This window comes from Heptranchias perlo, chromosome 25 (assembly GCF_035084215.1).
Source record: "Heptranchias perlo isolate sHepPer1 chromosome 25, sHepPer1.hap1, whole genome shotgun sequence".
Classification (NCBI taxonomy): Eukaryota; Metazoa; Chordata; class Chondrichthyes; order Hexanchiformes; family Hexanchidae; genus Heptranchias; species Heptranchias perlo.
This window is the reverse complement of record NC_090349.1, coordinates 3,968,309-3,995,782: the sequence shown is the minus strand read 5'-3', so window position 1 is coordinate 3,995,782 and position 27,474 is coordinate 3,968,309. Positions and strand designations below refer to the sequence as shown.

Below are 27,474 nucleotides of genomic sequence, written 5' to 3'. Positions count from 1 at the left end.
AATAAATTTGTTGGACTATAACCTGGTGTTGTAAGATTCCTTACATCTGCTATAGCAGACAGAGGAATGTCATGTGAACATGTTAAGCATTCATCCGTTAATATTATCACAGTAATCTTTACCCACTGGTGTATGCAGGGGACAGACTTACCCGGCTGGTCAGCGCTGGGTGTGGGTGGGAACGGTGGAAGAATTCCTCTGTGTGCTGAGTGTAGAGATGTTTGACCAGGGCCCAGAAACATCTGCCCAAAAACTGGTTAATATGGCAACAGTTTCCCTGAGAGAAATAGTCGCAGCTCATTATTTTTTTGGTCAAATATGAAGGTCTTCATTTTTCAGCAAAGTTGTTTCTCTCGATAATGAATTAAAAATCATAGAATTTTACAGCCATTTGGCCCATTGTGCCTGTGTTGGTTCCTTGAAAGAGCGATCCAATTAATCCCACTCCCCGGCTCTTTCCCCGTAGCACTGCAAATTTTTCCTTTTCAAGTATTTATCCAATTCCCTTTTGAAAGTTACTATTGAATCTGGTTCCACCACCCTTTCAAGCAGTGCATTCTAGATCATCATAACATTAGGAACAGGAGTAGGCTATTCAGCCCTTCGAGCCTACTCCGCCATTCAATCAGATCATGGCTGATCTGCACCTCAACTCTATTTAGCTCCATATCTCTTGTTATGCTTACCCAACAAAAATCTATCGATCTCAGTCTTGAAAGCTCCAATTGTCTCCCAGCATCCACAGCCTTTTGGGGGAGAGAGTGCTAAAAAATCATCACTAGTACCTGCTCACAATTATATTAAGTTGGTCTTTGAGGTTGTTTTGGTCTAAAATGTTATATCCGACATCAGTTGGCACGTGATTTACAAGGTTACACCCTCTTCAGGAGCAGACATCGGTATAGTGCTATTCAGTGCAGAATAGGCAGAAACGATTTGCACCCACTTTTCCCCTGCACTTCTGGTTTTGGGATGCTCTTAGGGAGCCGGGCTGAAGGAAAGACAGAAAGAACTTGCATTTATATAGCGCCTTTCACGACCTCAGGATGTCCCAAAGCACCTTACAGCCAATGAAGTACTTTTGTAGTCACTGTTGTAATGTAGGAAATATGGCAGCCAATTTGCGTACAGCAAGATCCACAAACAGCAATGCGATAAATGACCAGATAATGTTTTAATGTTGGTTGAGGGATAAATATTGGCCAGGACACTGGGGAGAACTCCCCTGCTCTTATCAGAAATAATGCCATAGGATCTTTTACGTCCACCTGAGAGGGCAGACGGGGCCTCGGTTTAACATCTCATCCGAAAGACGGCACTTCTGATAGTGCAGGACTCCCTGAGTACAGCACTGGAGTATCAGCCTAGATTCTGTGCTCAAGTCTCTGGAGTGGGACTTGAACCCACAACCTCCTGACTCAGGAGGCGAGAGTGATACCCACTGAGCCACGGAAATCTGTACGGGTCACTGGATAACGATCACGTGGCAACTCTGGGTGATTTTCTTTTCTCTTCCTACACAGGGCACTGAGGCCAATTGTAGGATCCCAATTCCAGTTCACCTGAGATTATCTAATCCAACACTAACCAGGGAGAGAACCTGGGGAATTCCTGTATGGCTCAAATACTCACAGAATAAACTCACTTACCTATTGTGGGGAGCCTTTTATATGTATAAAGCTTAAAATTATGTTGTTGAAGTTAAATGTGAAATGCAGGAATTGATTGTTCACTCTTGAAATCCTAAACTATTGTACGACCAAAATCATTTAATCTTGTCTACGTTTGTGAAAGGAAAGTAAAAGTGAAACTATCACTGGGTGCTTTCCACAGTTGGAACTATTAGAGAACTTTGAGCAGATAAAGTTTCCCCCGCATAGTTCTTCTTGCTCTCTGAAGGTGATGATGGTGTCGGACTGTATTGCAAAGTGAAATTTATACTTATGGTACCTTTCCAGAGACCCTTCACACCGCAGGGTAGTTTGAGTAAGTTATGTGCCTGAGGAACTCTTTACCCTTCTCTGGATTGCTAAAGTAAATGCTTGTCTGTCTCCTTTCTGCCTTCAGTTGATCAGCACTCTTAAGATTTTAAAATGTTAAACTGTTATCATAGAATCATGATGTGGAGATGCCGGTGATGGACTGGGGTTGACAATTGTAAACAATTTTACAACACCAAGTTATAGTCCAGCAATTTTATTTTAATTTAAAATAAAATAAGCTTGTGAATTTAAAATAAAATTGCTGGACTATAACTTGGTGTTGTAAAATTGTTTACAATCATAGAATCATACAGCACAGAAGGAGAGCATTTGGCCCATCGTGCCTGTGCCGGCTCTTCGAAAGAGCTATCCAATTAATCCCACTCCCCAGCTCTTTCCTCATAGCCCTGCAATTTTTTTCCCTTTCAAGTATTTATCCCGTTCCCTTTTGAAAGTGATTATTGAATCTGCTTCCACCACCCTTCCAGGCAGTGCATTCCAGATCAGAACAACTTGCTGCGTAACTTATATCCTGAGAGTTTTGATGTCTTGGAGCAACCTGTGAGCAGCTACTTGGCTCTTTGACCAAGCTTTTGGTCACCTGTCACCTGTCCTAATATCTCCTCGTGTGGCTCGGTGTCAATTTTTGTCTGATAACGCTACTGTGAAGTGCCTTGGGATGTTTTACTATTTTAAAGGCATTATATAAATGCAAGCTGTTGTTGAAACTCAAGAAACCATGAACATAAATCAGTGGGGTAAAACACAGCTTAAGTGGGATCACGTAGTCTGCAGAGGTCCCTGGCTCCCTGCTCACTGCCTCACTGCCTGGTGTACTGTAGATCTGGGTCAGCCGAGAAGTGCCGTTAGACAATCTGATGGTCGCTGACGTGGAGGGAGAGGAATTAGTGGTAGATCAATTATAGTAGGTTGCTATTGTGCTAGCTGGTTCAGGTCAAACCTCGGCAGAGGTTAGAGTCAAATAACCTGCCTTGACCCCTCATCTAGTGAGTGACAGGAAGATGGAAAGGAGAGAAATTGATAGTACTTTTTAAGACACATATTTGAACAGCTTTAAAGGCTTATTTTCTCAATAATGTGGATGCCAGCAGAAGAGAAATTGCAAGCAGTTGTAATAATCAATATAGGCTGTTCTTATAATATTTGATATAGATTCCCTAGTGGCAAAAGCCTGGGCCAGCCTGTACTTAAGTTGATTTGAGCACTGATGGCAGTACAGGACGTCACTCCCACTGGGTTTGTGATGGGAAAATCAGACAGGGTCCAGGGTCCTGGGTCCTGATCAGTTGCCCGTGTGGATATTGGGTCAGGATATTCCTAGCAGTGATGTCCCCCATGGTCGAGCAGGCTCATGCATGAAGAATGCCCCTATGGTGAGGTAGTGGAGGTCAGGCGAGAGGTGCCTGTGGGGCTGTAATACACAGCAGGAGTCAACACCTTCAGGGAAGGAGAGGACAGTAATAAACAAGGTGTGCTTGCTTTACCGGTGTGGTGAAGTTCCTGTATGTACAAATCTTTCACTGTAGCTTAGTTAGACCTCGTGGAGATTGAACAAGGTATCGTGAAGTGAAACCTCACACTAATACTGTTGGTGGATTGTAGCAGATAACACGGTTTAAAGGAAAATTTGCCAACATCCAGTTTAAGGGTAAGAATGATATAAAGATACAGGTTATGATGGAGTTAAAGCATCCTGTGATGACTCAATGCATTGCATGGTGTGGTGCTGGTGTCATACAGTGCAGGGAAGTCCCAGGTTCACCCCTGTCATTACTAAGCTGATATAACTGGGGCAGCAGGAAGTCCACAGCATAGGGAGGCTCAAAGTCAGCTGGGCCCCTGCTCTTTAATGGACGTGGAAGTGTGTATGTGGGTGTTGATGAGGACAAGATTGGGCTCAAATAGCAGGGTGAACGAAGTGGGCCAGAGTTGGAGGAACGCAGGGTTCCTGGTGATGGAGAGGATATGGGGTCGGAAGCTCAGCTCAGGATCAGATAGGACACAGGTTGCGAACTGTTTGGTTCAGCTTCAGACAATGGCCAGGGAGAGGGAATGGAATCATTGACGATGGGGTGGAGTTACTACTTAGCTTTCACTATCCCCTTTCATTCTCTTTATCCCCTTCTCTCTTCCTCCCCCTCCCCCCACCATTGGCTCCACTTCCCTCCCGAAAGTGGTGATTTAAAAAAAAAATTCATTCTTTCATGGGCTATGGGCATCACTGGCAAGGCCAGTATTTATTGCCCGTCCCTAATTGCCCTTGAGAAGGTGGTGGTGAGCCACCTTCTTGAACTGCTGCAGTCTGTGTGCTGAAGGTAGGGACTTCCCAATGACAATGAAGGAACGGCGATGTATTTCCAAGTCGGGATGGTATGTGACTTGGAGGGGAACGTGCAGGTGGTGTTGTTCCCATGTGCCTGCTGCTCTTGTCCTTCTAGGTGGTAGAGGTCGCGGGTTGGGAAGGTGCTATCAAAGAAGCCTTGGCGAGTTGCTGCAGTGCATCCTGTGGATGGTACACACTGCAGCCACTGTGCGACGGTGGTGAAGGGAGTGAATGTTTAGGGTGGTGGATGGGGTGCCAATCAAGCGAGCTGCTTTGTCCTGGATGGTGTTGAGCTTCTTGAGTGTTGGAGCTGCGCTCATCCAGGCAAGTGGAGTGTATTCCATCACACTCTGACTTGTGCCTTGATGGTGGAAAGGCTTTGGGGAGTCAGGAGGTGAGTCACTCGCTGCAGAATACCCAGCCTCTGACCTGCTCTTGTAGCCACAGTATTCATATGGCTGGTCCAGTTAAGTTTCTGGTCAATAGTGACCTCCAGGATGTTGATGGTGGGGGATTCGACAATGGTAATGCCATTGAATGTCAAGTGGAGGTGGTTAGATTCTCTCTTTGTTGGAGATGGTCATTGCCTGGCACTTGTCTGGGGCGAATGTTACTTGCCACTCATCAGCCCAAGCCTGGATGTTGTCCAGGTCTATCTGAGGGGTTGCGAATGGAACTGAACACTGAAATCGTCAGCAAATATCCCACTTCTGACCTTATGATGGAGGGAAGGTCATTGATGAAGCAGCTGCAGATGGTTTGGCCGAGGACACTGCCTTGAGGAACTCCCGCAGCAATGTCCTGGGGTTGAGATAATTGGCCTCCAACAACCACTACCACCTTCCTTTGTGCTAGGTATGACTCCAAGGGTCATTTGTGCAAGGGTATAGGTGCCAACTGTCCTAGAGTACCTCTCTCGAACAGATGTCCTTTGTCTGTGAATCTAGAGAGCACAGGTAAGGTATTTGATCACAGGAAGGACAATTACAGCCGTGCCCGATACTGATCTCATCAGATAACCACAGGTGCCCTTTTCCAGCAGGGGTCAAACAATAATAGCTATATGTGGGAACCTGTTGATCCTTTTTTTCCCTTTTCACTAGCCCAAGGCACCTCCTGTCTTCTGGCCAAGGTCAGCTAACTAAACACAGAAAGGATCAAACCAGAGACGATTTTGGTCCTTATTTGTGACATTCCAGCCACACACACCCAGTCTTTTGCCTGCTGAGTGATTCTGGTGCATTTTTAATATTTTTCAGAAAAGCCATTGTGGAAAGCAGTCTCGTGGCCCACGTTGTCCTCAAGCCTGGGTGTTAGCGGCAGCATTTGAATGACCATGGCAGAGGAGCACGAGGCCAATCAGCAAAGTCAGAAAAAAGTGAGCCAGACCTATCACAGCTCGGCACACTCGCAGTCTCTGCTGGATGGACTGGTCACACTGCGGAACAGTGGGAGCTTGTTTGACGTTATTCTGACCGTAGAGGGGAAGTCCATCGAAGCTCACCGCATACTTCTGGCAGCATCGTGTGACTATTTTAGGTACTACACCTGTCTTCTGTGTGTGTTTAGTGGTCTGTATGTGTTTAGGTGCGGGTGGGTGGGTGTGCGTGAGACTCCTGCGCTTATCGTGCTTCTGAATAGTGTGGAGAAAAGCATTTTTATCCATCTCTGCGTGCCTTGGGAGGAAACAAAGGGCAGAGGCCTGATTCGGGTCTTTTGTTGCCTTAAATCGTGTGAGAATCATCTGATTTTCCCCCAGCACCATTCTGCTTAAAGCCCAGCCCACAGATTAGACTGCATTTCTTTATTTGTCCCATCGTCAGTGCTGCTTCCTGCCCTGCCAGAAAATGGAAGTGTTTTTGTTTATTATCCAGAATCAGCTGTGTTTAACTAGGTACACTCCAGCACCTTCTTCAGTTTGACTCATGCTAGAAGTTTTGCCATGAATAACAACACAAGACCGTTATCCCATTTCATCTCATTCATCCAGAATACCATCTTCTATTAACCATGATGCAACTCCAGTCGTTCATTTTGTTGCTTTTTTTGTTCAGACTGAAGGTGCGCTGATCCGTTACCTCATGGGCCATTAAGTTCTGCACACCCTGCATTGACTATTTGTCCCTGAAGATAGGTTGGTTGGCCTTGCTCAACACACCTGCACTCGCCATGCATCAGAATTGGATCTTAGCCCATGTCCCAGAAACAAGCAAAGCCTCTTCAGATCACAGAGGTAAACCTAATGAACAGCATACTTGCTCACAGTGCCCCAGGGAAAGTGGGCTATGTATTGTCTCAGTTGGTTGAGAGGAAACCATTAGGGTATTCTATGTGCTGGATGTCTTCAGCTAGCACTCTAAAGGTGCTACTGGGGCTCTGGTACAATGTTGGGCTATCGACCTCCTTGTCCTTCGGGGCAAGTGTGCAGGCATCATCTCGGACTTCTTCCAAAAGTTGTTTCAATTGGCACCCTGGTCAGGAGAAAAAGTGTTGACACAGAAATCTCCACGCTGGGGCTGTGGTTGTCTAAAGCAGCATTCATGATTCCAAATGGGCTCTTAAATTGTGGACCAATATCTCTGTTCTGCCTAACATAATGCAGCTCAGAAGCACAGAGCTTGTTGACCTGGTGTTGAATCCTCTGCTTCCACAGAATCGTTTGGTTTTAAGTCACAACTCCCAGATGTAGATATTTTAATCACAACTCCAGGAATACCGTGCTATAGGCTATGAACATTAAATTATACAGGCAGAAGAGTGGAGGACAAAAAGAAAAGGAAGAATTGCATTTCTATCGCGCCTTTCACAACCTCAGGACGACCCAAAGTGCCTTACAACCAATGAAGTACTTTTTGAAGTGTAGTCACTGTTGTAATGTAGGAAATGCAGCAGCCAATTTGCGCACAGCAAGATCCCACAAACAGCAATGAGATAATGACCAGATAATCTGTTTGTGAAGGGATAAATATTGACCAGGACACTGGGGAGAACTCCCCTGCTCTTCTTCGAAATAGTGCCATGGGATCTTTTACGTCCACCCGAGAGGACAGACAGGGCCTCGGTTTAACGTCTCATCCAAAAGATGGCACTTCCAACAGTGCAGCACTAGAGTGTTAGCCTAGATTATGTGCTCAAGCCTCTGGAGTGGGACTTGAATCCACAACCTTCTGACTCAGAGGCGAGAGCGCTACTGACTGAGCCACGGTTGACATGACAAGCTGGAGGAAGCCAGGTTTAACCACATTTACAGAGGGCTGGTCAGACCTTATCTTAAGTACTGCGTTCAGTTCTGGTCAGATGGACTGAAGGGAAACGTCGAAGTCCTGCAGGCGGCGTAGAGAAGAACCATGAGTCTCATCCCTTACTGTCAGAAGTTATGAGGAAACTATGAAATATGGGAACTGAGAGGGAACCGCCTCGAAGTATACAAGATAGTAAATGGTATAGGGAAGGCAAATCTGGAACTGCGCTTCAAATTAATCCATGTCAGTAGGTCAAAGGGCAGAGGTTCAAACGAGAAAAGGTAAAGTTAAGACAGGTGGCATTACAGTCAGTAGGGAGTGGCCGTGGGAGTCCTCAACATTGACATCTCATGGCATCAGGTCAAACATCGGCAAGGCAACCTCCTGCTGATTACCACCTACTGTCCTCCCTCAGCTGATGAATCAGTCCTCCTCCATGTTGAACACCACTTGGAGGAAGCATTGAAGGTGGCAAGGGCACAGAATGTACTCTGGGTGAGGGACTTCAATGTCCATCACCAAGAGTGGCTCGGTAGCACCACTACTGACCGAGCTGGCCGAGTCCTGAAGGACAATACCTCCAGACTGGGCCTGTGGCAGGTGGTGAGCGAACCAACACGAGGGAAAAACTTACTTGACCTCGTCCTTACCAATCTACCTGTCGCAAATGCATCTGTCCATGACAGTATTGGTAGGAGTGACCACCGCACAGTCCTCGTGGAGATGAAGTCCCGTCTTCGCACTGAGGACACCATCCAACGTGTTGTGTGGCACTACCACCTTGCTAAATGGGATAGATTCAGAACAGATCTGGCAGCTCAAAACTGGGCATCAATGAGGCGCTGTGGGCCATCAGCAGCAGCAGAATTGTATTCCAGCACAATCTGTAACCTCATGGCCCGGCATATTCCTCAATCTACCATTACCAACAAGTCAGGGGATCAATCCTGGTTCAATGAGGAGTGTAGAAGAGCATGCCAGGAGCAGCACCAGGCGTACCTAAAAATGAGGTGCCAACCTGGTGAAGCTACAACTCAGGACTACATGCATGCTAAACAGCAGAAGCAACATGCTATAGACAGAGCTAAGCGATTCCACAACCAACGGATCAGATCAAAGCTCTTCAGTCCTGCCACATCCAGTCGTGAACGGTGGTGGACAATTAAACAACTAACAGGAGGAGGAGGCTCTGTAAACATCCCCATCCTCAATGATGTCGGAGTCCAGCACGTGAGTGCGAAAGACAAGGCTGAAGTGTTTGCAACTATCTTCAGCCAGAAGTGCCGAGTGGATGATCCATCTCGGCCTCCTCCCGATATCCACAGCATCACAGAAGCCAGTCTTCAGCCAATTTGATTCACTCCACGTCATACCAAGAAACGGCTGAGTGCACTGGATACAGCAAAAGCTATGGGCCCCGACAACATCCCGGCTGTGGTACTGAAGATTTGTGCTCCAGAACTAGCCGCGCCTCTAGCCAAGCTGTTCCAGTACAACGCTGGCATCTACCCGACAATGTGGAAAATTGCCCAGGTATGTCCTGTCCACAAAAAGCAGGACAAATCCAATCCGGCCAATTACCGCCCCATCAGTCTACTCTCAATCATCAGCAAAGTGATGGAAGGTATCGTCGACAGTGCTACCAAGCGGCACTTACTCACTAATAACCTGCTCACCGATGCTCAGTTTGGGTTCTGCCAGGACCACTCGGCTCCAGACCTCATTACAGCCTTGGTCCAAACATGGACAAAAGAGCTGAATTCCAGAGGTGAGGTGAGAGTGACTGCCCTTGATATCAAGGCAGCATTTAACTGAGTGTGGCACCAAGGAGCCCTGGTAAAATTGAAGTCAATGGGAATCAGGGGGAAAACTCTCCAGTGGCTGGAATCTTACCTAGCACAAAGGAAGATGGTAGTGGTTGTTGGAGGCCAATCACCTCTGCTTCATCAATAACCTTCCCTCCATCATAAGTCAGAAATGGGGATGTTCGCTGATGATTGCACAGTGTTCAGTTCCATTCGCAACCTCTCAAATAATGAAGCAGTCCGAGCCCGCATGCAGCAAGACCTGGACAACATCCAGGCTTGTGCTGATAAGTGGCAAGTAATATTCGTGCCAGACAAGTGTCAGGCAATGACCATCTCCAACAAGAGAGAGTCTAACCACCTCCCCTTGACATTCAATGGCATTACCATCACCAAATCCTCCACCATCAACATTGACCAGAAATTTAACTGGACCAGCCATATAAATACTGTGGCTACAAGAGCAGGTCAGAGGCTGGGTATTCTGTGGCGAGTGACTCACCTCCTGACTCCCCAAAGCCTTTCCACCATCTACAAGGCACAAGTCAGGAGTGTGATGGAATACTCTCCACTTGCCTGGATGAGTGCAGCTCCAACAACACTCAAGAAGCTCGACACCATCCAGGACAAAGCAGCTCGCTTGATTGGCACCCCATCCACCACCCTAAACATTCACTCCCTTCACCACCGGCGCACAGTGGCTGCAGTGTGTACCATCCACAGGATGCACTGCAGCAACTCGCCAAGGCTTCTTTGATAGCACCTTCCCAACCCGCGACCTCTACCATCTAGAAGGACAAGAGCAGCAGGCACATGGGAACAACACCAGCTGCACGTTTCCCTCCAAGTCACACACCATCCCGACTTGGAAATATATCGCCGTTCCTTCATCGTCGCTGGGTCAAAATCCTGGAACTCCCTTCCTAACAGCACTGTGGGAGAACCTTCACCACACGGACTGCAGCGGTTCTGGAAGGCGGCTCACCACCACCTTCTCAAGGGCAATTAGGGATGGGCAATAAATGCCGGCCTCGCCAGCGATGCCCACATCCCATGAACGAATTAAAAAAAAAGATATCTGAAAGTTCTCCACATGTGCAATGAACGTCATGATAAGGTAGTAAAGGCAAACACCCTGAAATCTGTAAGAAACATATAGATGATGTGAGTGGAGGGTTCGGGACGATGCGAGGGGAGGGTTCGGGACGATGCGAGGGGAGGGTTCGGGACGATGCGAGGGGAGGGTTCGGGACGATGCGAGGGGAGGGTTCGGGACGATGCGAGGGGAGGGTTCGGGACGATGCGAGGGGAGGGTTCGGGACGATGCGAGGGGAGGGTTCGGGACGATGCGAGGGGAGGGTTCGGGACGATGCGAGGGGAGGGTTCGGGACGCCGCGAGGGGAGGGTTCGGGACGATGCGAGGGGAGGGTTCGGGACGCCGCGAGGGGAGGGTTCGGGACGATGCGAGGGGAGGGTTCGGGACGATGCGAGGGGAGGGTTCGGGACGATGCGAGGGGAGGGTTCGGGACGCCGCGAGGGGAGGGTTCGGGACGATGCGAGGGGAGGGTTCGGGACGATGCGAGGGGAGGGTTCGGGACGATGCGAGGGGAGGGTTCGGGACGATGCGAGGGGAGGGTTCGGGACGCCGCGAGGGGAGGGTTCGGGACGCCGCGAGGGGAGGGTTCGGGACGATGCGAGGGGAGGGTTCGGGACGATGCGAGGGGAGGGTTCGGGACGATGCGAGGGGAGGGTTCGGGACGATGCGAGGGGAGGGTTCGGGACGATGCGAGGGGAGGGTTCGGGACGATGCGAGGGGAGGGTTCGGGACGATGCGAGGGGAGGGTTCGGGACGCCGCGAGGGGAGGGTTCGGGACGATGCGAGGGGAGGGTTCGGGACGATGCGAGGGGAGGGTTCGGGACGATGCGAGGGGAGGGTTCGGGACGATGCGAGGGGAGGGTTCGGGACGCCGCGAGGGGAGGGTTCGGGACGCCGCGAGGGGAGGGTTCGGGACGATGCGAGGGGAGGGTTCGGGACGCCGCGAGGGGAGGGTTCGGGACGATGCGAGGGGAGGGTTCGGGACGCCGCGAGGGGAGGGTTCGGGACGATGCGAGGGGAGGGTTCGGGACGATGCGAGGGGAGGGTTCGGGACGATGCGAGGGGAGGGTTCGGGACGCCGCGAGGGGAGGGTTCGGGACGATGCGAGGGGAGGGTTCGGGACGCCGCGAGGGGAGGGTTCGGGACGCCGCGAGGGGAGGGTTCGGGACGCCGCGAGGGGAGGGTTCGGGACGCCGCGAGGGGAGGGTTCGGGACGCCGCGAGGGGAGGGTTCGGGACGCCGCGAGGGGAGGGCTCGGGACGCCGCGAGGGGAGGGTTCGGGCCGAGGGCAGGGTCCGGGACGATGCGAGGGGAGGGTTCGGGACGCCGCGAGGGGAGGGTTCGGGACGCCGCGAGGGGAGGGTTCGGGACGCCGCGAGGGGAGGGTTCGGGACGCCGCGAGGGGAGGGTTCGGGCCGAGGGCAGGGTCCGGGACGATGCGAGGGGAGGGTTCGGGACGAGGGGAGGGTAAGATTCTTTCTGGATGAATGAGCTAAGATACCCTTGAATGCGCATCAGTATCCATCTAGATGTATGATTTACTAGGATCAGGCAACTCTGACATTGCTCTTAGACTGATAATGAAGTCAAGATGCCTGTTGTTCCAGGACACACAGTGACACAGTCCGTAATCGGTGTCACTGGAGCCCTACCTGGGAGCGATGCCATGCACATTGCTTTCCATGGTGGTGATGACACTAATGCCTTTTTTTGGAAAAAGGCTGATGACATCTCAGTTAAGACAATTATTTTCCTCCAATTAAAGGCGATGTACTTCTGTAGACTTTCCCAGCCCTTTAATTTCACCGTGTGTGAAGACTGATCAGTGTTCTGTCCTGTTTGCAGGGGGATGTTTGCTGGTGGGCTGCGGGAGATGCAGGAGAAGGAGATATTTTTACATGATGTATCCTACATGGCCATGTGCAAAATCTTGGACTTCATCTACACGTGTGAGTTGGAACTGAACCTGGATAATGTACAGGACGTGCTGGTGGCTGGTTGTCAGCTGCAGGTAATTGAGCTGGGGGCCTTTCCCATCCGCTCGAGCACAAATACTAATTATCCTACATTGAGGGGGAAAGCTACCAGCCAGTAATTGAATGCAATTCCATCCAATTGGGAATCCGTGGGGGATGGTCTCATGGGGTGGGTGGATCTTTACATAGCAAGTGGCACTAATCAGAATCTCCTGTCACCAAATCCACAGGGAATGCCTGCGGGATTTTGCTTTCTGGATTTCAGGGCTCCATGGAACTGCATTCTGTAGGTGCCCTTCAAATGGAAGTGCATCCATGGCGATCAAATGGATTGAAAGCTCTAAGTACGACCAATAAAAGTTGTGTGGTTCTGGAAATGGCTGACCTAAGGGTGCCGACCTTCACATTGCCTCTGTCCTCATATGTACCTAAGGTTCAGCTTCACAGCTACCAGGACAGGCTGCTTCTCTTTGGCCTTTCCTCAGCCCTCGGGTATTCACAAATACTTGCCTTTCAGTGTTACTCATCTATGGCAGGCACACTTGCAGATCAATTTTTATTTAGATGACTGAGTCATGATGAAGTTCTGTTGAGGGGCAGCTTGGAAGACATATAGCATATCCTCAACACAGTCGAGCAATTTGTCTTCCTGGTCAACTACTTCAAATCAAAGTTGGAGCCAAAGCAGGGTATTGATGTTCAGAGGTGCCTCATTTCACACAGTTCACGGTTCTTTAGAGACTGATACCTCCTGAACAAGGAAATGGGCATAAGAGCAGACCACTACCTCAGTGTCCTCAGTCTGATGGCACTGACCATCTTCGTACCAAATGCTCGTCCTTTCATAAGACCCCTTGAGCTGAATCTGTTTCGGCAGCGGATGCAGCTGGAGATACAGCATGGTCCCTGGATCAAAACATTCCCCACAGGGTGCTGGTACACTCACCACCCCAAACAGTCCTGATGATAGAGACTTTGGCGTATGGTGGTGGACATAAGGAACAATTGGATGTACAAGTGGACTCCAACATAATCCTCCCGGTGCATTAATAGGCTCAGGCTTTGAGTGGTACAATTGGCATTGCAACACTTTCAAACTCTGATCCAGGGCAAGACAGGCACCTTTGGGCACACAACACAGTAGTCGTCCAGTATATCAACAAGCCGAGTAGGGCCCATTTCTGAACCAACGGTCAGGATACAAAACGCCTAGTTAAAATGCTGGGATGTAGTCTCCGGGGTTTATGTGCTTGACCAGACCACTTTGTCCAGCTCTAGGCACTGCAACACAAAAAGCATGTACAGGATCGAGCTACAAGTCCAATCCCAGCTCGACAGGGGATGAGCTTTGAGGAAAAATTAGAAAAGCTTAACCTCTGGAAACCTGATCAAAGTGTGTAAAATATTAAATGGTATGAATAAGATAAACCCAAAGTATTACTTCAAATTAAGCCAGGAAAGTAGGACCAGAGGATGTAAATTTAAAGAGAGAAATAATTTTAGCACTGATATTAGGAAGAATTTCTTTGCTGGAAGTCTGATGAATCTTTAGAACAATCTGACAGGTAGGGTAGGGAAGCAGAAACATTGGGGATGTTCATAATGAGGCTGGATGTGTAATGGGAGAGTTAGAGTACTAGAGAGATGGGCTTCAGTGAGAAGGTTAGGACTTCAATTGGTGAGGGTACAGGAAGGATGAGCTTCAATAGAGAGTTAGGGTATTAGAGGGATGGGGTTTATGGGAGAGTTCGGGTATTAGTGGGATGGGGATCATGGGAGAGTTAGGGTATTAGAGGGATGGGATTTATGGGAGAGTTGGGGTATTAGAGGGATGGGATTTATGGGAGAGTTAGGGTATTAGAGGGATGGGATTTATGGGAGAGTTAGGGTATTAGAGGGATGGGATTTATGGGAGAGTTGGGGTATTAGAGGGATAGGGTTCATGGGAGAGTTGGGGTATTAGAGGGATGGGATTTATGGGAGAGTTGGGGTATTAGAGGGATGGGATTTATGGGAGAGTTGGGGTATTAGAGGGATGGGATTTATGGGAGAGTTGGGGTATTAGAGGGATGGGATTTATGGGAGAGTTGGGGTATTAGAGGGATGGGATTTATGGGAGAGTTGGGGTATTAGAGGGATGGGATTTATGGGAGAGTTGGAGTATTAGAGGGATGGGGATTATGGGAGAGTTGGGGTATTAGAGGGATGGGATTTATGGGAGAGTTGGGGTATTAGAGGGATGGGATTTATGGGAGAGTTGGGGTATTAGAGGGATGGGATTTATGGGAGAGTTGGGGTATTAGAGGGATGGGATTTATGGGAGAGTTGGGGTATTAGAGGGATGGGGATTATGGGAGAGTTGGGGTATTAGAGGGATGGGATTTATGGGAGAGTTAGGGTATTAGAGGGATGGGATTTATGGGAGAGTTGGGGTATTAGAGGGATGGGATTTATGGGAGAGTTGGGGTATTAGAGGGATGGGATTTATGGGAGAGTTGGGGTATTAGAGGGATGGGATTTATGGGAGAGTTGGGGTATTAGAGGGATGGGATTTATGGGAGAGTTAGGGTATTAGAGGGATGGGGTTTATGGGAGAGTTGGGGTATTAGAGGGATGGGATTTATGGGAGAGTTGGGGTATTAGAGGGATGGGATTTATGGGAGAGTTGGGGTATTAGAGGGATGGGATTCATGGGAGAGTTAGGGTATTAGAGGGATGGGATTTATGGGAGAGTTGGGGTATTAGAGGGATGGGATTTATGGGAGAGTTGGGGTATTAGAGGGATGGGGTTTATGGGAGAGTTGGGGTATTAGAGGGATGGAATTTATGGGAGAGTTGGGGTATTAGAGGGATGGGATTTATGGGATAGTTGGGGTATTAGAGGGATGGGATTTATGGGAGAGTTGGGGTATTAGAGGGATGGGGTTTATGGGAGAGAGATGGGCTTCAGTGAGAAGGTTAGGACTTCAATTGGTGAGGGTACAGGAAGGATGAGCTTCAATAGAGAGTTCGGGTATTAGAGGGATGGGGATCATCGGAGAGTTGGGGTATTAGAGGGATGGGGATCATCGGAGAGTTGGGGTATTAGAGGGATGGGGATCATGGGAGAGTTGGGGTATTAGAGGCATGGGATTTATGGGAGAGTTGGGGTATTAGAGGGATGGGATTTACGGGAGAGTTGGGGTAATAGAGGGATGGGATTTATGGGAGAGTTGGGGTATTAGAGGCATGGGATTTACGGGAGAGTTGGGGTAATAGAGGGATGGGATTTATGGGAGAGTTGGGGTATTAGAGGGATGGGATTTATGGGAGAGTTGGGGTATTAGAGGCATGGGATTTATGGGAGAGTTGGGGTATTAGAGGGATGGGATTTATGGGAGAGTTGGGGTATTAGAGGGATGGGGATCATGGGAGAGTTGGGGTATTAGAGGGATGGGATTTATGGGAGAGTTGGGGTATTAGAGGGATGGGATTTATGGGAGAGTTGGGGTATTAGAGGGATGGGGATCATGGGAGAGTTGGGGTATTAGAGGGATGGGATTTATGGGAGAGTTGGGGTATTAGAGGGATGGGATTTATGGGAGAGTTGGGGTATTAGAGGGATGGGGTTTATGGGAGAGTTGGGGTATTAGAGGGATGGGATTTATGGGAGAGTTGGGGTATTAGAGGGATGGGGTTTATGGGAGAGTTGGGGTATTAGAGGGATGGGATTTATGGGAGAGTTGGGGTATTAGAGGGATGGGGATCATGGGAGAGTTGGGGTATTAGAGGGATGGGGTTTATGGGAGAGTTGGGGTATTAGAGGGATGGAATTTATGGGAGAGTTGGGGTATTAGAGAGATGGGGTTTATGGGAGAGTTGGGGTATTAGAGGGATGGAATTTATGGGAGAGTTGGGGTATTAGAGGGATGGAATTTATGGGAGAGTTGGGGTATTAGAGGGATGGGGTTTATGGGAGAGTTGGGGTAATAGAGGGATGGGATTTATGGGAGAGTTAGGGTATTAGAGGGATGGGATTTATGGGAGAGTTAGGGTATTAGAGGGATGGGGATCATCGGAGAGTTGGGGTATTAGAGGCATGGGATTTACGGGAGAGTTGGGGTAATAGAGGGATGGGGATCATCGGAGAGTTGGGGTATTAGAGGTATGGGGTTTATGGGAGAGTTGGGGTATTAGAGGGATGGGGATCATCGGAGAGTTGGGGTATTAGAGGCATGGGATTTACGGGAGAGTTGGGGTAATAGAGGGATGGGATTTATGGGAGAGTTAGGGTATTAGAGGGATGGGATTTATGGGAGAGTTAGGGTATTAGAGGGATGGGGATCATCGGAGAGTTGGGGTATTAGAGGCATGGGATTTACGGGAGAGTTGGGGTAATAGAGGGATGGGATTTATGGGAGAGTTGGGGTATTAGAGGGATGGGATTTACGGGAGAGTTGGGGTAATAGAGGGATGGGATTTATGGGAGAGTTAGGGTATTAGAGGGATGGGATTTATGGGGGAGTTGGGGTATTAGAGGGATGGGGATCATGGGAGAGTTGGGGTATTAGAGGGATGGGGTTTATGGGAGAGTTGGGGTATTAGAGGCATGGGATTTACGGGAGAGTTGGGGTAATAGAGGGATGGGATTTATGGGAGAGTTGGGGTAATAGAGGGATGGGATTTATGGGAGAGTTGGGGTATTAGAGGGATGGAATTTATGGGAGAGTTGGGGTAATAGAGGGATGGGATTTATGGGAGAGTTGGGGTATTAGAGGGATGGAATTTATGGGAGAGTTGGGGTATTAGAGGGATGGGGTTTATGGGAGAGTTGGGGTATTAGAGGGATGGGGTTTATGGGAGAGTTGGGGTATTAGAGGGATGGGGTTTATGGGAGAGTTGGGGTATTAGAGGGATGGAATTTATGGGAGAGTTGGGGTAATAGAGGGATGGGATTTATGGGAGAGTTGGGGTATTAGAGGGATGGGGTTTATGGGAGAGTTGGGGTATTAGAGGGATGGGGTTTATGGGAGAGTTGGGGTATTAGAGGGATGGGATTTATGGGAGAGTTGGGGTATTAGAGGGATGGGGTTTATGGGAGAGTTGGGGTATTAGAGGGATGGAATTTATGGGAGAGTTGGGGTAATAGAGCGATGGGATTTATGGGAGAGTTGGGGTATTAGAGGGATGGGGTTTATGGGAGAGTTGGGGTATTAGAGGGATGGGGTTTATGGGAGAGTTGGGGTATTAGAGGGATGGGATTTATGGGAGAGTTGGGGTATTAGAGGGATGGGGTTTATGGGAGAGATGGGGTATTAGAGGGATGGGATTTATGGGAGAGTTGGGGTAATAGAGGGATGGGATTTATGGAGAGTTGGGGTATTAGAGGGATGGGGTTTATGGGAGAGTTGGGGTATTAGAGGGATGGAATTTATGGGAGAGTTGGGGTATTAGAGGGATGGGGTTTATGGGAGAGTTGGGGTAATAGAGGGATGGGATTTATGGGAGAGTTGGGGTATTAGAGGGATGGAATTTATGGGAGAGTTGGGGTATTAGAGGGATGGGATTTATGGGAGAGTTGGGGTATTAGAGGGATGGGATTTATGGGAGAGTTGGGGTATTAGAGGGATGGGGTTTATGGGAGAGTTAGGGTATTAGAGGGATAGGGTTTATGGGAGAGTTGGGGTATTAGAGGGATGGAATTTATGGGAGAGTTGGGGTATTAGAGGGATGGGATTTATGGGAGAGTTGGGGTATTAGAGGGATGGGGTTTATGGGAGAGAGATGGGCTTCAGTGAGAAGGTTAGGACTTCAATTGGTGAGGGTACAGGAAGGATGAGCTTCAATAGAGAGTTAGGGTATTAGAGGGATGGGGTTTATGGGAGAGTTGGGGACTAGAGGGATGGGGTTTATGGGAGAGTTAGGGTATTAGAGGGATGGGGTTTATGGGAGAGTTGGGGTATTAGAGGGATGGGATTTATGGGAGAGTTGGGGTATTAGAGGGATGGGGTTCATGGGAGAGTTGGGGTATTAGAGGGATGGGGTTCATGGGAGAGTTGGGGTATTAGAGGCATGGGATTTATGGGAGAGTTGGGGTATTAGAGGGATGGGATTTATGGGAGAGTTGGGGTATTAGAGGGATGGGATTTACGGGAGAGTTGGGGTAATAGAGGGATGGGATTTATGGGAGAGTTGGGGTATTAGAGGCATGGGATTTACGGGAGAGTTGGGGTAATAGAGGGATGGGATTTATGGGAGAGTTGGGGTATTAGAGGGATGGGATTTATGGGAGAGTTGGGGTATTAGAGGGATGGGATTTATGGGAGAGTTGGGGTATTAGAGGAATGGGGATCATGGGAGAGTTGGGGTATTAGAGGGATGGGATTTATGGGAGAGTTGGGGTATTAGAGGGATGGGATTTATGGGAGAGTTGGGGTATTAGAGGGATGGGGATCATGGGAGAGTTGGGGTATTAGAGGGATGGGGTTTATGGGAGAGTTGGGGTATTAGAGGGATGGAATTTATGGGAGAGTTGGGGTAATAGAGGGATGGGATTTATGGGAGAGTTGGGGTATTAGAGGGATGGGATTTATGGGAGAGTTGGGGTATTAGAGGGATGGGATTTATGGGAGAGTTGGGGTATTAGAGGGATGGGATTTATGGGAGAGTTAGGGTATTAGAGGGATGGGGTTTATGGGAGAGTTGGGGTATTAGAGGGATGGGATTTATGGGAGAGTTGGGGTATTAGAGGGATGGGATTTATGGGAGAGTTAGGGTATTAGAGGGATGGGGTTTATGGGAGAGTTGGGGTATTAGAGGGATGGGATTTATGGGAGAGTTGGGGTATTAGAGGGATGGGATTTATGGGAGAGTTGGGGTATTAGAGGGATGGGATTCATGGGAGAGTTAGGGTATTAGAGGGATGGGATTTATGGGAGAGTTGGGGTATTAGAGGGATGGGATTTATGGGAGAGTTGGGGTAATAGAGGGATGGGATTTATGGGAGAGTTGGGGTATTAGAGGGATGGAATTTATGGGAGAGTTGGGGTAATAGAGGGATGGGATTTATGGGAGAGTTGGGGTATTAGAGGGATGGAATTTATGGGAGAGTTGGGGTATTAGAGGGATGGGGTTTATGGGAGAGTTGGGGTATTAGAGGGATGGGGTTTATGGGAGAGTTGGGGTATTAGAGGGATGGGGTTTATGGGAGAGTTGGGGTATTAGAGGGATGGAATTTATGGGAGAGTTGGGGTAATAGAGGGATGGGATTTATGGGAGAGTTGGGGTATTAGAGGGATGGGGTTTATGGGAGAGTTGGGGTATTAGAGGGATGGGGTTTATGGGAGAGTTGGGGTATTAGAGGGATGGGATTTATGGGAGAGTTGGGGTATTAGAGGGATGGGGTTTATGGGAGAGTTGGGGTATTAGAGGGATGGAATTTATGGGAGAGTTGGGGTAATAGAGCGATGGGATTTATGGGAGAGTTGGGGTATTAGAGGGATGGGGTTTATGGGAGAGTTGGGGTATTAGAGGGATGGGGTTTATGGGAGAGTTGGGGTATTAGAGGGATGGGATTTATGGGAGAGTTGGGGTATTAGAGGGATGGGGTTTATGGGAGAGATGGGGTATTAGAGGGATGGGATTTATGGGAGAGTTGGGGTAATAGAGGGATGGGATTTATGGGAGAGTTGGGGTATTAGAGGGATGGGGTTTATGGGAGAGTTGGGGTATTAGAGGGATGGAATTTATGGGAGAGTTGGGGTATTAGAGGGATGGGGTTTATGGGAGAGTTGGGGTAATAGAGGGATGGGATTTATGGGAGAGTTGGGGTATTAGAGGGATGGAATTTATGGGAGAGTTGGGGTATTAGAGGGATGGGATTTATGGGAGAGTTGGGGTATTAGAGGGATGGGATTTATGGGAGAGTTGGGGTATTAGAGGGATGGGGTTTATGGGAGAGTTAGGGTATTAGAGGGATAGGGTTTATGGGAGAGTTGGGGTATTAGAGGGATGGAATTTATGGGAGAGTTGGGGTATTAGAGGGATGGGATTTATGGGAGAGTTGGGGTATTAGAGGGATGGGGTTTATGGGAGAGAGATGGGCTTCAGTGAGAAGGTTAGGACTTCAATTGGTGAGGGTACAGGAAGGATGAGCTTCAATAGAGAGTTAGGGTATTAGAGGGATGGGGTTTATGGGAGAGTTGGGGACTAGAGGGATGGGGTTTATGGGAGAGTTAGGGTATTAGAGGGATGGGGTTTATGGGAGAGTTGGGGTATTAGAGGGATGGGATTTATGGGAGAGTTGGGGTATTAGAGGGATGGGGTTCATGGGAGAGTTGGGGTATTAGAGGGATGGGGTTCATGGGAGAGTTGGGGTATTAGAGGCATGGGATTTATGGGAGAGTTGGGGTATTAGAGGGATGGGATTTATGGGAGAGTTGGGGTATTAGAGGGATGGGATTTACGGGAGAGTTGGGGTAATAGAGGGATGGGATTTATGGGAGAGTTGGGGTATTAGAGGCATTGGATTTACGGGAGAGTTGGGGTAATAGAGGGATGGGATTTATGGGAGAGTTGGGGTATTAGAGGGATGGGATTTATGGGAGAGTTGGGGTATTAGAGGGATGGGATTTATGGGAGAGTTGGGGTATTAGAGGAATGGGGATCATGGGAGAGTTGGGGTATTAGAGGGATGGGATTTATGGGAGAGTTGGGGTATTAGAGGGATGGGATTTATGGGAGAGTTGGGGTATTAGAGGGATGGGGATCATGGGAGAGTTGGGGTATTAGAGGGATGGGGTTTATGGGAGAGTTGGGGTATTAGAGGGATGGAATTTATGGGAGAGTTGGGGTAATAGAGGGATGGGATTTATGGGAGAGTTGGGGTATTAGAGGGATGGGATTTATGGGAGAGTTGGGGTATTAGAGGGATGGGATTTATGGGAGAGTTGGGGTATTAGAGGGATGGGATTTATGGGAGAGTTAGGGTATTAGAGGGATGGGGTTTATGGGAGAGTTGGGGTATTAGAGGGATGGGATTTATGGGAGAGTTGGGGTATTAGAGGGATGGGATTTATGGGAGAGTTGGGGTATTAGAGGGATGGGATTCATGGGAGAGTTAGGGTATTAGAGGGATGGGATTTATGGGAGAGTTGGGGTATTAGAGGGATGGGATTTATGGGAGAGTTGGGGTATTAGAGGGATGGGGTTTATGGGAGAGTTGGGGTATTAGAGGGATGGAATTTATGGGAGAGTTGGGGTATTAGAGGGATGGGATTTATGGGATAGTTGGGGTATTAGAGGGATGGGATTTATGGGAGAGTTGGGGTATTAGAGGGATGGGGTTTATGGGAGAGAGATGGGCTTCAGTGAGAAGGTTAGGACTTCAATTGGTGAGGGTACAGGAAGGATGAGCTTCAATAGAGAGTTAGGGTATTAGAGGGATGGGGTTTATGGGAGAGTTCGGGTATTAGAGGGATGGGGTTCATGGGAGAGTTGGGGTATTAGAGGGATGGGGATCATCGGAGAGTTGGGGTATTAGAGGGATGGGGATCATGGGAGAGTTGGGGTATTAGAGGCATGGGATTTATGGGAGAGTTGGGGTATTAGAGGGATGGGATTTACGGGAGAGTTGGGGTAATAGAGGGATGGGATTTATGGGAGAGTTGGGGTATTAGAGGCATGGGATTTACGGGAGAGTTGGGGTAATAGAGGGATGGGATTTATGGGAGAGTTGGGGTATTAGAGGGATGGGATTTATGGGAGAGTTGGGGTATTAGAGGCATGGGATTTATGGGAGAGTTGGGGTATTAGAGGGATGGGATTTATGGGAGAGTTGGGGTATTAGAGGGATGGGGATCATGGGAGAGTTGGGGTATTAGAGGGATGGGATTTATGGGAGAGTTGGGGTATTAGAGGGATGGGATTTATGGGAGAGTTGGGGTATTAGAGGGATGGGGATCATGGGAGAGTTGGGGTATTAGAGGGATGGGATTTATGGGAGAGTTGGGGTATTAGAGGGATGGGATTTATGGGAGAGTTGGGGTATTAGAGGGATGGGGTTTATGGGAGAGTTGGGGTATTAGAGGGATGGGATTTATGGGAGAGTTGGGGTATTAGAGGGATGGGGTTTATGGGAGAGTTGGGGTATTAGAGGGATGGGATTTATGGGAGAGTTGGGGTATTAGAGGGATGGGGATCATGGGAGAGTTGGGGTATTAGAGGGATGGGGTTTATGGGAGAGTTGGGGTATTAGAGGGATGGAATTTATGGGAGAGTTGGGGTATTAGAGAGATGGGGTTTATGGGAGAGTTGGGGTATTAGAGGGATGGAATTTATGGGAGAGTTGGGGTATTAGAGGGATGGAATTTATGGGAGAGATGGGGTATTAGAGGGATGGGGTTTATGGGAGAGTTGGGGTAATAGAGGGATGGGATTTATGGGAGAGTTAGGGTATTAGAGGGATGGGATTTATGGGAGAGTTAGGGTATTAGAGGGATGGGGATCATCGGAGAGTTGGGGTATTAGAGGCATGGGATTTACGGGAGAGTTGGGGTAATAGAGGGATGGGGATCATCGGAGAGTTGGGGTATTAGAGGTATGGGGTTTATGGGAGAGTTGGGGTATTAGAGGGATGGGGATCATCGGAGAGTTGGGGTATTAGAGGCATGGGATTTACGGGAGAGTTGGGGTAATAGAGGGATGGGATTTATGGGAGAGTTAGGGTATTAGAGGGATGGGATTTATGGGAGAGTTAGGGTATTAGAGGGATGGGGATCATCGGAGAGTTGGGGTATTAGAGGCATGGGATTTACGGGAGAGTTGGGGTAATAGAGGGATGGGATTTATGGGAGAGTTGGGGTATTAGAGGGATGGGATTTACGGGAGAGTTGGGGTAATAGAGGGATGGGATTTATGGGAGAGTTAGGGTATTAGAGGGATGGGATTTATGGGGGAGTTGGGGTATTAGAGGGATGGGGATCATGGGAGAGTTGGGGTATTAGAGGGATGGGGTTTATGGGAGAGTTGGGGTATTAGAGGCATGGGATTTACGGGAGAGTTGGGGTAATAGAGGGATGGGATTTATGGGAGAGTTGGGGTAATAGAGGGATGGGATTTATGGGAGAGTTGGGGTATTAGAGGGATGGAATTTATGGGAGAGTTGGGGTAATAGAGGGATGGGATTTATGGGAGAGTTGGGGTATTAGAGGGATGGAATTTATGGGAGAGTTGGGGTATTAGAGGGATGGGGTTTATGGGAGAGTTGGGGTATTAGAGGGATGGGGTTTATGGGAGAGTTGGGGTATTAGAGGGATGGGGTTTATGGGAGAGTTGGGGTATTAGAGGGATGGAATTTATGGGAGAGTTGGGGTAATAGAGGGATGGGATTTATGGGAGAGTTGGGGTATTAGAGGGATGGGGTTTATGGGAGAGTTGGGGTATTAGAGGGATGGGGTTTATGGGAGAGTTGGGGTATTAGAGGGATGGGATTTATGGGAGAGTTGGGGTATTAGAGGGATGGGGTTTATGGGAGAGTTGGGGTATTAGAGGGATGGAATTTATGGGAGAGTTGGGGTAATAGAGCGATGGGATTTATGGGAGAGTTGGGGTATTAGAGGGATGGGGTTTATGGGAGAGTTGGGGTATTAGAGGGATGGGGTTTATGGGAGAGTTGGGGTATTAGAGGGATGGGATTTATGGGAGAGTTGGGGTATTAGAGGGATGGGGTTTATGGGAGAGATGGGGTATTAGAGGGATGGGATTTATGGGAGAGTTGGGGTAATAGAGGGATGGGATTTATGGGAGAGTTGGGGTATTAGAGGGATGGGGTTTATGGGAGAGTTGGGGTATTAGAGGGATGGAATTTATGGGAGAGTTGGGGTATTAGAGGGATGGGGTTTATGGGAGAGTTGGGGTAATAGAGGGATGGGATTTATGGGAGAGTTGGGGTATTAGAGGGATGGAATTTATGGGAGAGTTGGGGTATTAGAGGGATGGGATTTATGGGAGAGTTGGGGTATTAGAGGGATGGGATTTATGGGAGAGTTGGGGTATTAGAGGGATGGGGTTTATGGGAGAGTTAGGGTATTAGAGGGATAGGGTTTATGGGAGAGTTGGGGTATTAGAGGGATGGAATTTATGGGAGAGTTGGGGTATTAGAGGGATGGGATTTATGGGAGAGTTGGGGTATTAGAGGGATGGGGTTTATGGGAGAGAGATGGGCTTCAGTGAGAAGGTTAGGACTTCAATTGGTGAGGGTACAGGAAGGATGAGCTTCAATAGAGAGTTAGGGTATTAGAGGGATGGGGTTTATGGGAGAGTTGGGGACTAGAGGGATGGGGTTTATGGGAGAGTTAGGGTATTAGAGGGATGGGGTTTATGGGAGAGTTGGGGTATTAGAGGGATGGGATTTATGGGAGAGTTGGGGTATTAGAGGGATGGGGTTCATGGGAGAGTTGGGGTATTAGAGGGATGGGGTTCATGGGAGAGTTGGGGTATTAGAGGCATGGGATTTATGGGAGAGTTGGGGTATTAGAGGGATGGGATTTATGGGAGAGTTGGGGTATTAGAGGGATGGGATTTACGGGAGAGTTGGGGTAATAGAGGGATGGGATTTATGGGAGAGTTGGGGTATTAGAGGCATGGGATTTACGGGAGAGTTGGGGTAATAGAGGGATGGGATTTATGGGAGAGTTGGGGTATTAGAGGGATGGGATTTATGGGAGAGTTGGGGTATTAGAGGGATGGGATTTATGGGAGAGTTGGGGTATTAGAGGAATGGGGATCATGGGAGAGTTGGGGTATTAGAGGGATGGGATTTATGGGAGAGTTGGGGTATTAGAGGGATGGGATTTATGGGAGAGTTGGGGTATTAGAGGGATGGGGATCATGGGAGAGTTGGGGTATTAGAGGGATGGGGATCATCGGAGAGTTGGGGTATTAGAGGCATGGGATTTACGGGAGAGTTGGGGTAATAGAGGGATGGGGATCATCGGAGAGTTGGGGTATTAGAGGTATGGGGTTTATGGGAGAGTTGGGGTATTAGAGGGATGGGGATCATCGGAGAGTTTTGGGTATTAGAGGCATGGGATTTACGGGAAAGTTGGGGTAATAGAGGGATGGGATTTATGGGAGAGTTGGGGTATTAGAGGGATGGGATTTATGGGAGAGTTGGGGTATTAGAGGCATGGGATTTATGGGAGAGTTAGGGTATTAGAGGGATGGGGATCATCGGAGAGTTGGGGTATTAGAGGTATGGGATTTACGGGAGAGTTGGGGTAATAGAGGGATGGGATTTATGGGAGAGTTGGGGTATTAGAGGGATGGGATTTATGGGAGAGTTGGGGTATTAGAGGGATGGGATTTATGGGGGAGTTGGGGTATTAGAGGGATGGGGATCATGGGAGAGTTGGGGTATTAGAGGGATGGGGTTTATGGGAGAGTTGGGGTATTAGAGGCATGGGATTTACGGGAGAGTTGGGGTATTAGAGGGATGCGGTTTATGGGAGAGTTGGGGTATTAGAGGGATGGGGATTATGGGAGAGTTGGGGTATTAGAGGGATGGGGATTATGGGAGAGTTGGGGTATTAGAGGGATGGGATTTATGGGAGAGTTGGGGTATTAGAGGGATGGGGATTATGGGAGATTTGGGGTATTAGAGGGATGGGGTTTATAGGAGAGTTGGGGTATTAGAGGGATGCGGATTATGGGAGAGTTGGGGTATTAGAGGGATGGGGTTTATGGGAGAGTTGGGGTATTAGAGGGATGGGATTTATGGGAGAGTTGGGGTATTAGAGGGATGGGATTTATGGGAGAGTTAGGGTAATAGAGGGATGGGATTTATGGGAGAGTTGGGGTAATAGAGGGATGGGATTTATGGGAGAGTTGGGGTATTAGAGGGATGGGATTTATGGGAGAGTTGGGGTATTAGAGGGATGGGGTTTATGGGAGAGTTGGGATAATAGAGGGATGGGATTTATGGGAGAGTTGGGGTATTAGAGGGATGGAATTTATGGGAGAGTTGGGGTATTAGAGGCATGGGATTTATGGGAGAGTTGGGGTATTAGAGGGATGGGATTTATGGGAGAGTTGGGGACTAGAAGGATGAGGTTTATGGGAGAGTTAGGGTACTAGAGGGATGGGGTTTACGGGAGAGTTAGGGTGCTAGAGGGATGGGGTTTATGGGAGAGTTGGGGTATTAGAGGGATGGGATTTATGGGAGAGTTGGGGTATTAGAGGGATGGGATTTATGGGAGAGTTGGGGTATTAGAGGGATGGGATTTATGGGAGAGTTGGGGTATTAGAGGGATGGGATTTATGGGAGAGTTGCGGTATTAGAGGGATGGGATTTATGGGAGAGTTGGGGTATTAGAGGGATGGGATTTATGGGAGAGTTGGGGATTAGAAGGATGAGGTTTATGGGAGAGTTAGGGTACTAGAGGGATGGGGTTTACGGGAGAGTTAGGGTATTAGAGGGATGGGGTTTACGGGAGAGTTAGGGTGCTAGAGGGATGGGGTTTATGGGAGAGTTGGGGTATTAGAGGGATGGGGTTTATGGGAGAGTTAGGGTATTAGAGGGATGGGGTTTACGGGAGAGTTAGGGTGCTAGAGGGATGGGGTTTATGGGAGAGTTGGGGTATTAGAGGGATGGGGTTTATGGGAGAGTTAGGGTATTAGAGGGATGGGGTTTACGGGAGAGTTAGGGTGCTAGAGGGATGGGGTTTATGGGAGAGTTAGGATGCTGGAGGGATGGGATTTACGGGTGAGTTAGGGTACTAGAGGGATGGGGATTATGGGAGAGTTAGGGTACTCGAGGGATGGGATTTACGGGAGAGTTAGGGTATTAGAGGGATGGGATTTACGGGAGAGTTAGGGTATTAGAGGGATGGGATTTACGCGAGAGTTAGGGTACTAGAGAGATGGGGATTATGGGAGAGTTAGGGTGCTAGAGGGATGGGGATTATGGGAGAGTTCGGATGCTAGAGGGATGGGGATTATGGGAGAGTTAGGGTATTAGAGGGATGGGATTTACGGGAGAGTTAGGGTACTAG

At 48.7% G+C, this 27,474-nt stretch overlaps 1 protein-coding gene across 5 annotated transcripts in view; it reads left to right on the top strand.

The window, feature by feature from the left end:
- klhl22 (kelch-like family member 22) overlaps positions 1–27,474 on the top strand; it is a 62,720-nt gene that overhangs the window by 11,523 nt on the left and 23,723 nt on the right. For 3 of the 5 annotated variants that reach the window (XM_068005462.1, XM_068005461.1, XM_068005459.1), the window contains 2 exons: positions 5,586–5,865; positions 12,315–12,480. In XM_068005462.1, the coding sequence (XP_067861563.1) occupies positions 5,657–5,865; positions 12,315–12,480 (375 nt within the window). In that variant the 5' untranslated portion in view covers positions 5,586–5,656. Of the gene's footprint in view, positions 1–1,523; positions 1,987–5,585; positions 5,866–12,314; positions 12,481–27,474 lie in introns of all 5 variants that reach the window. The other 2 variants (XM_068005460.1, XM_068005463.1) reach the window with 2 other exon arrangements.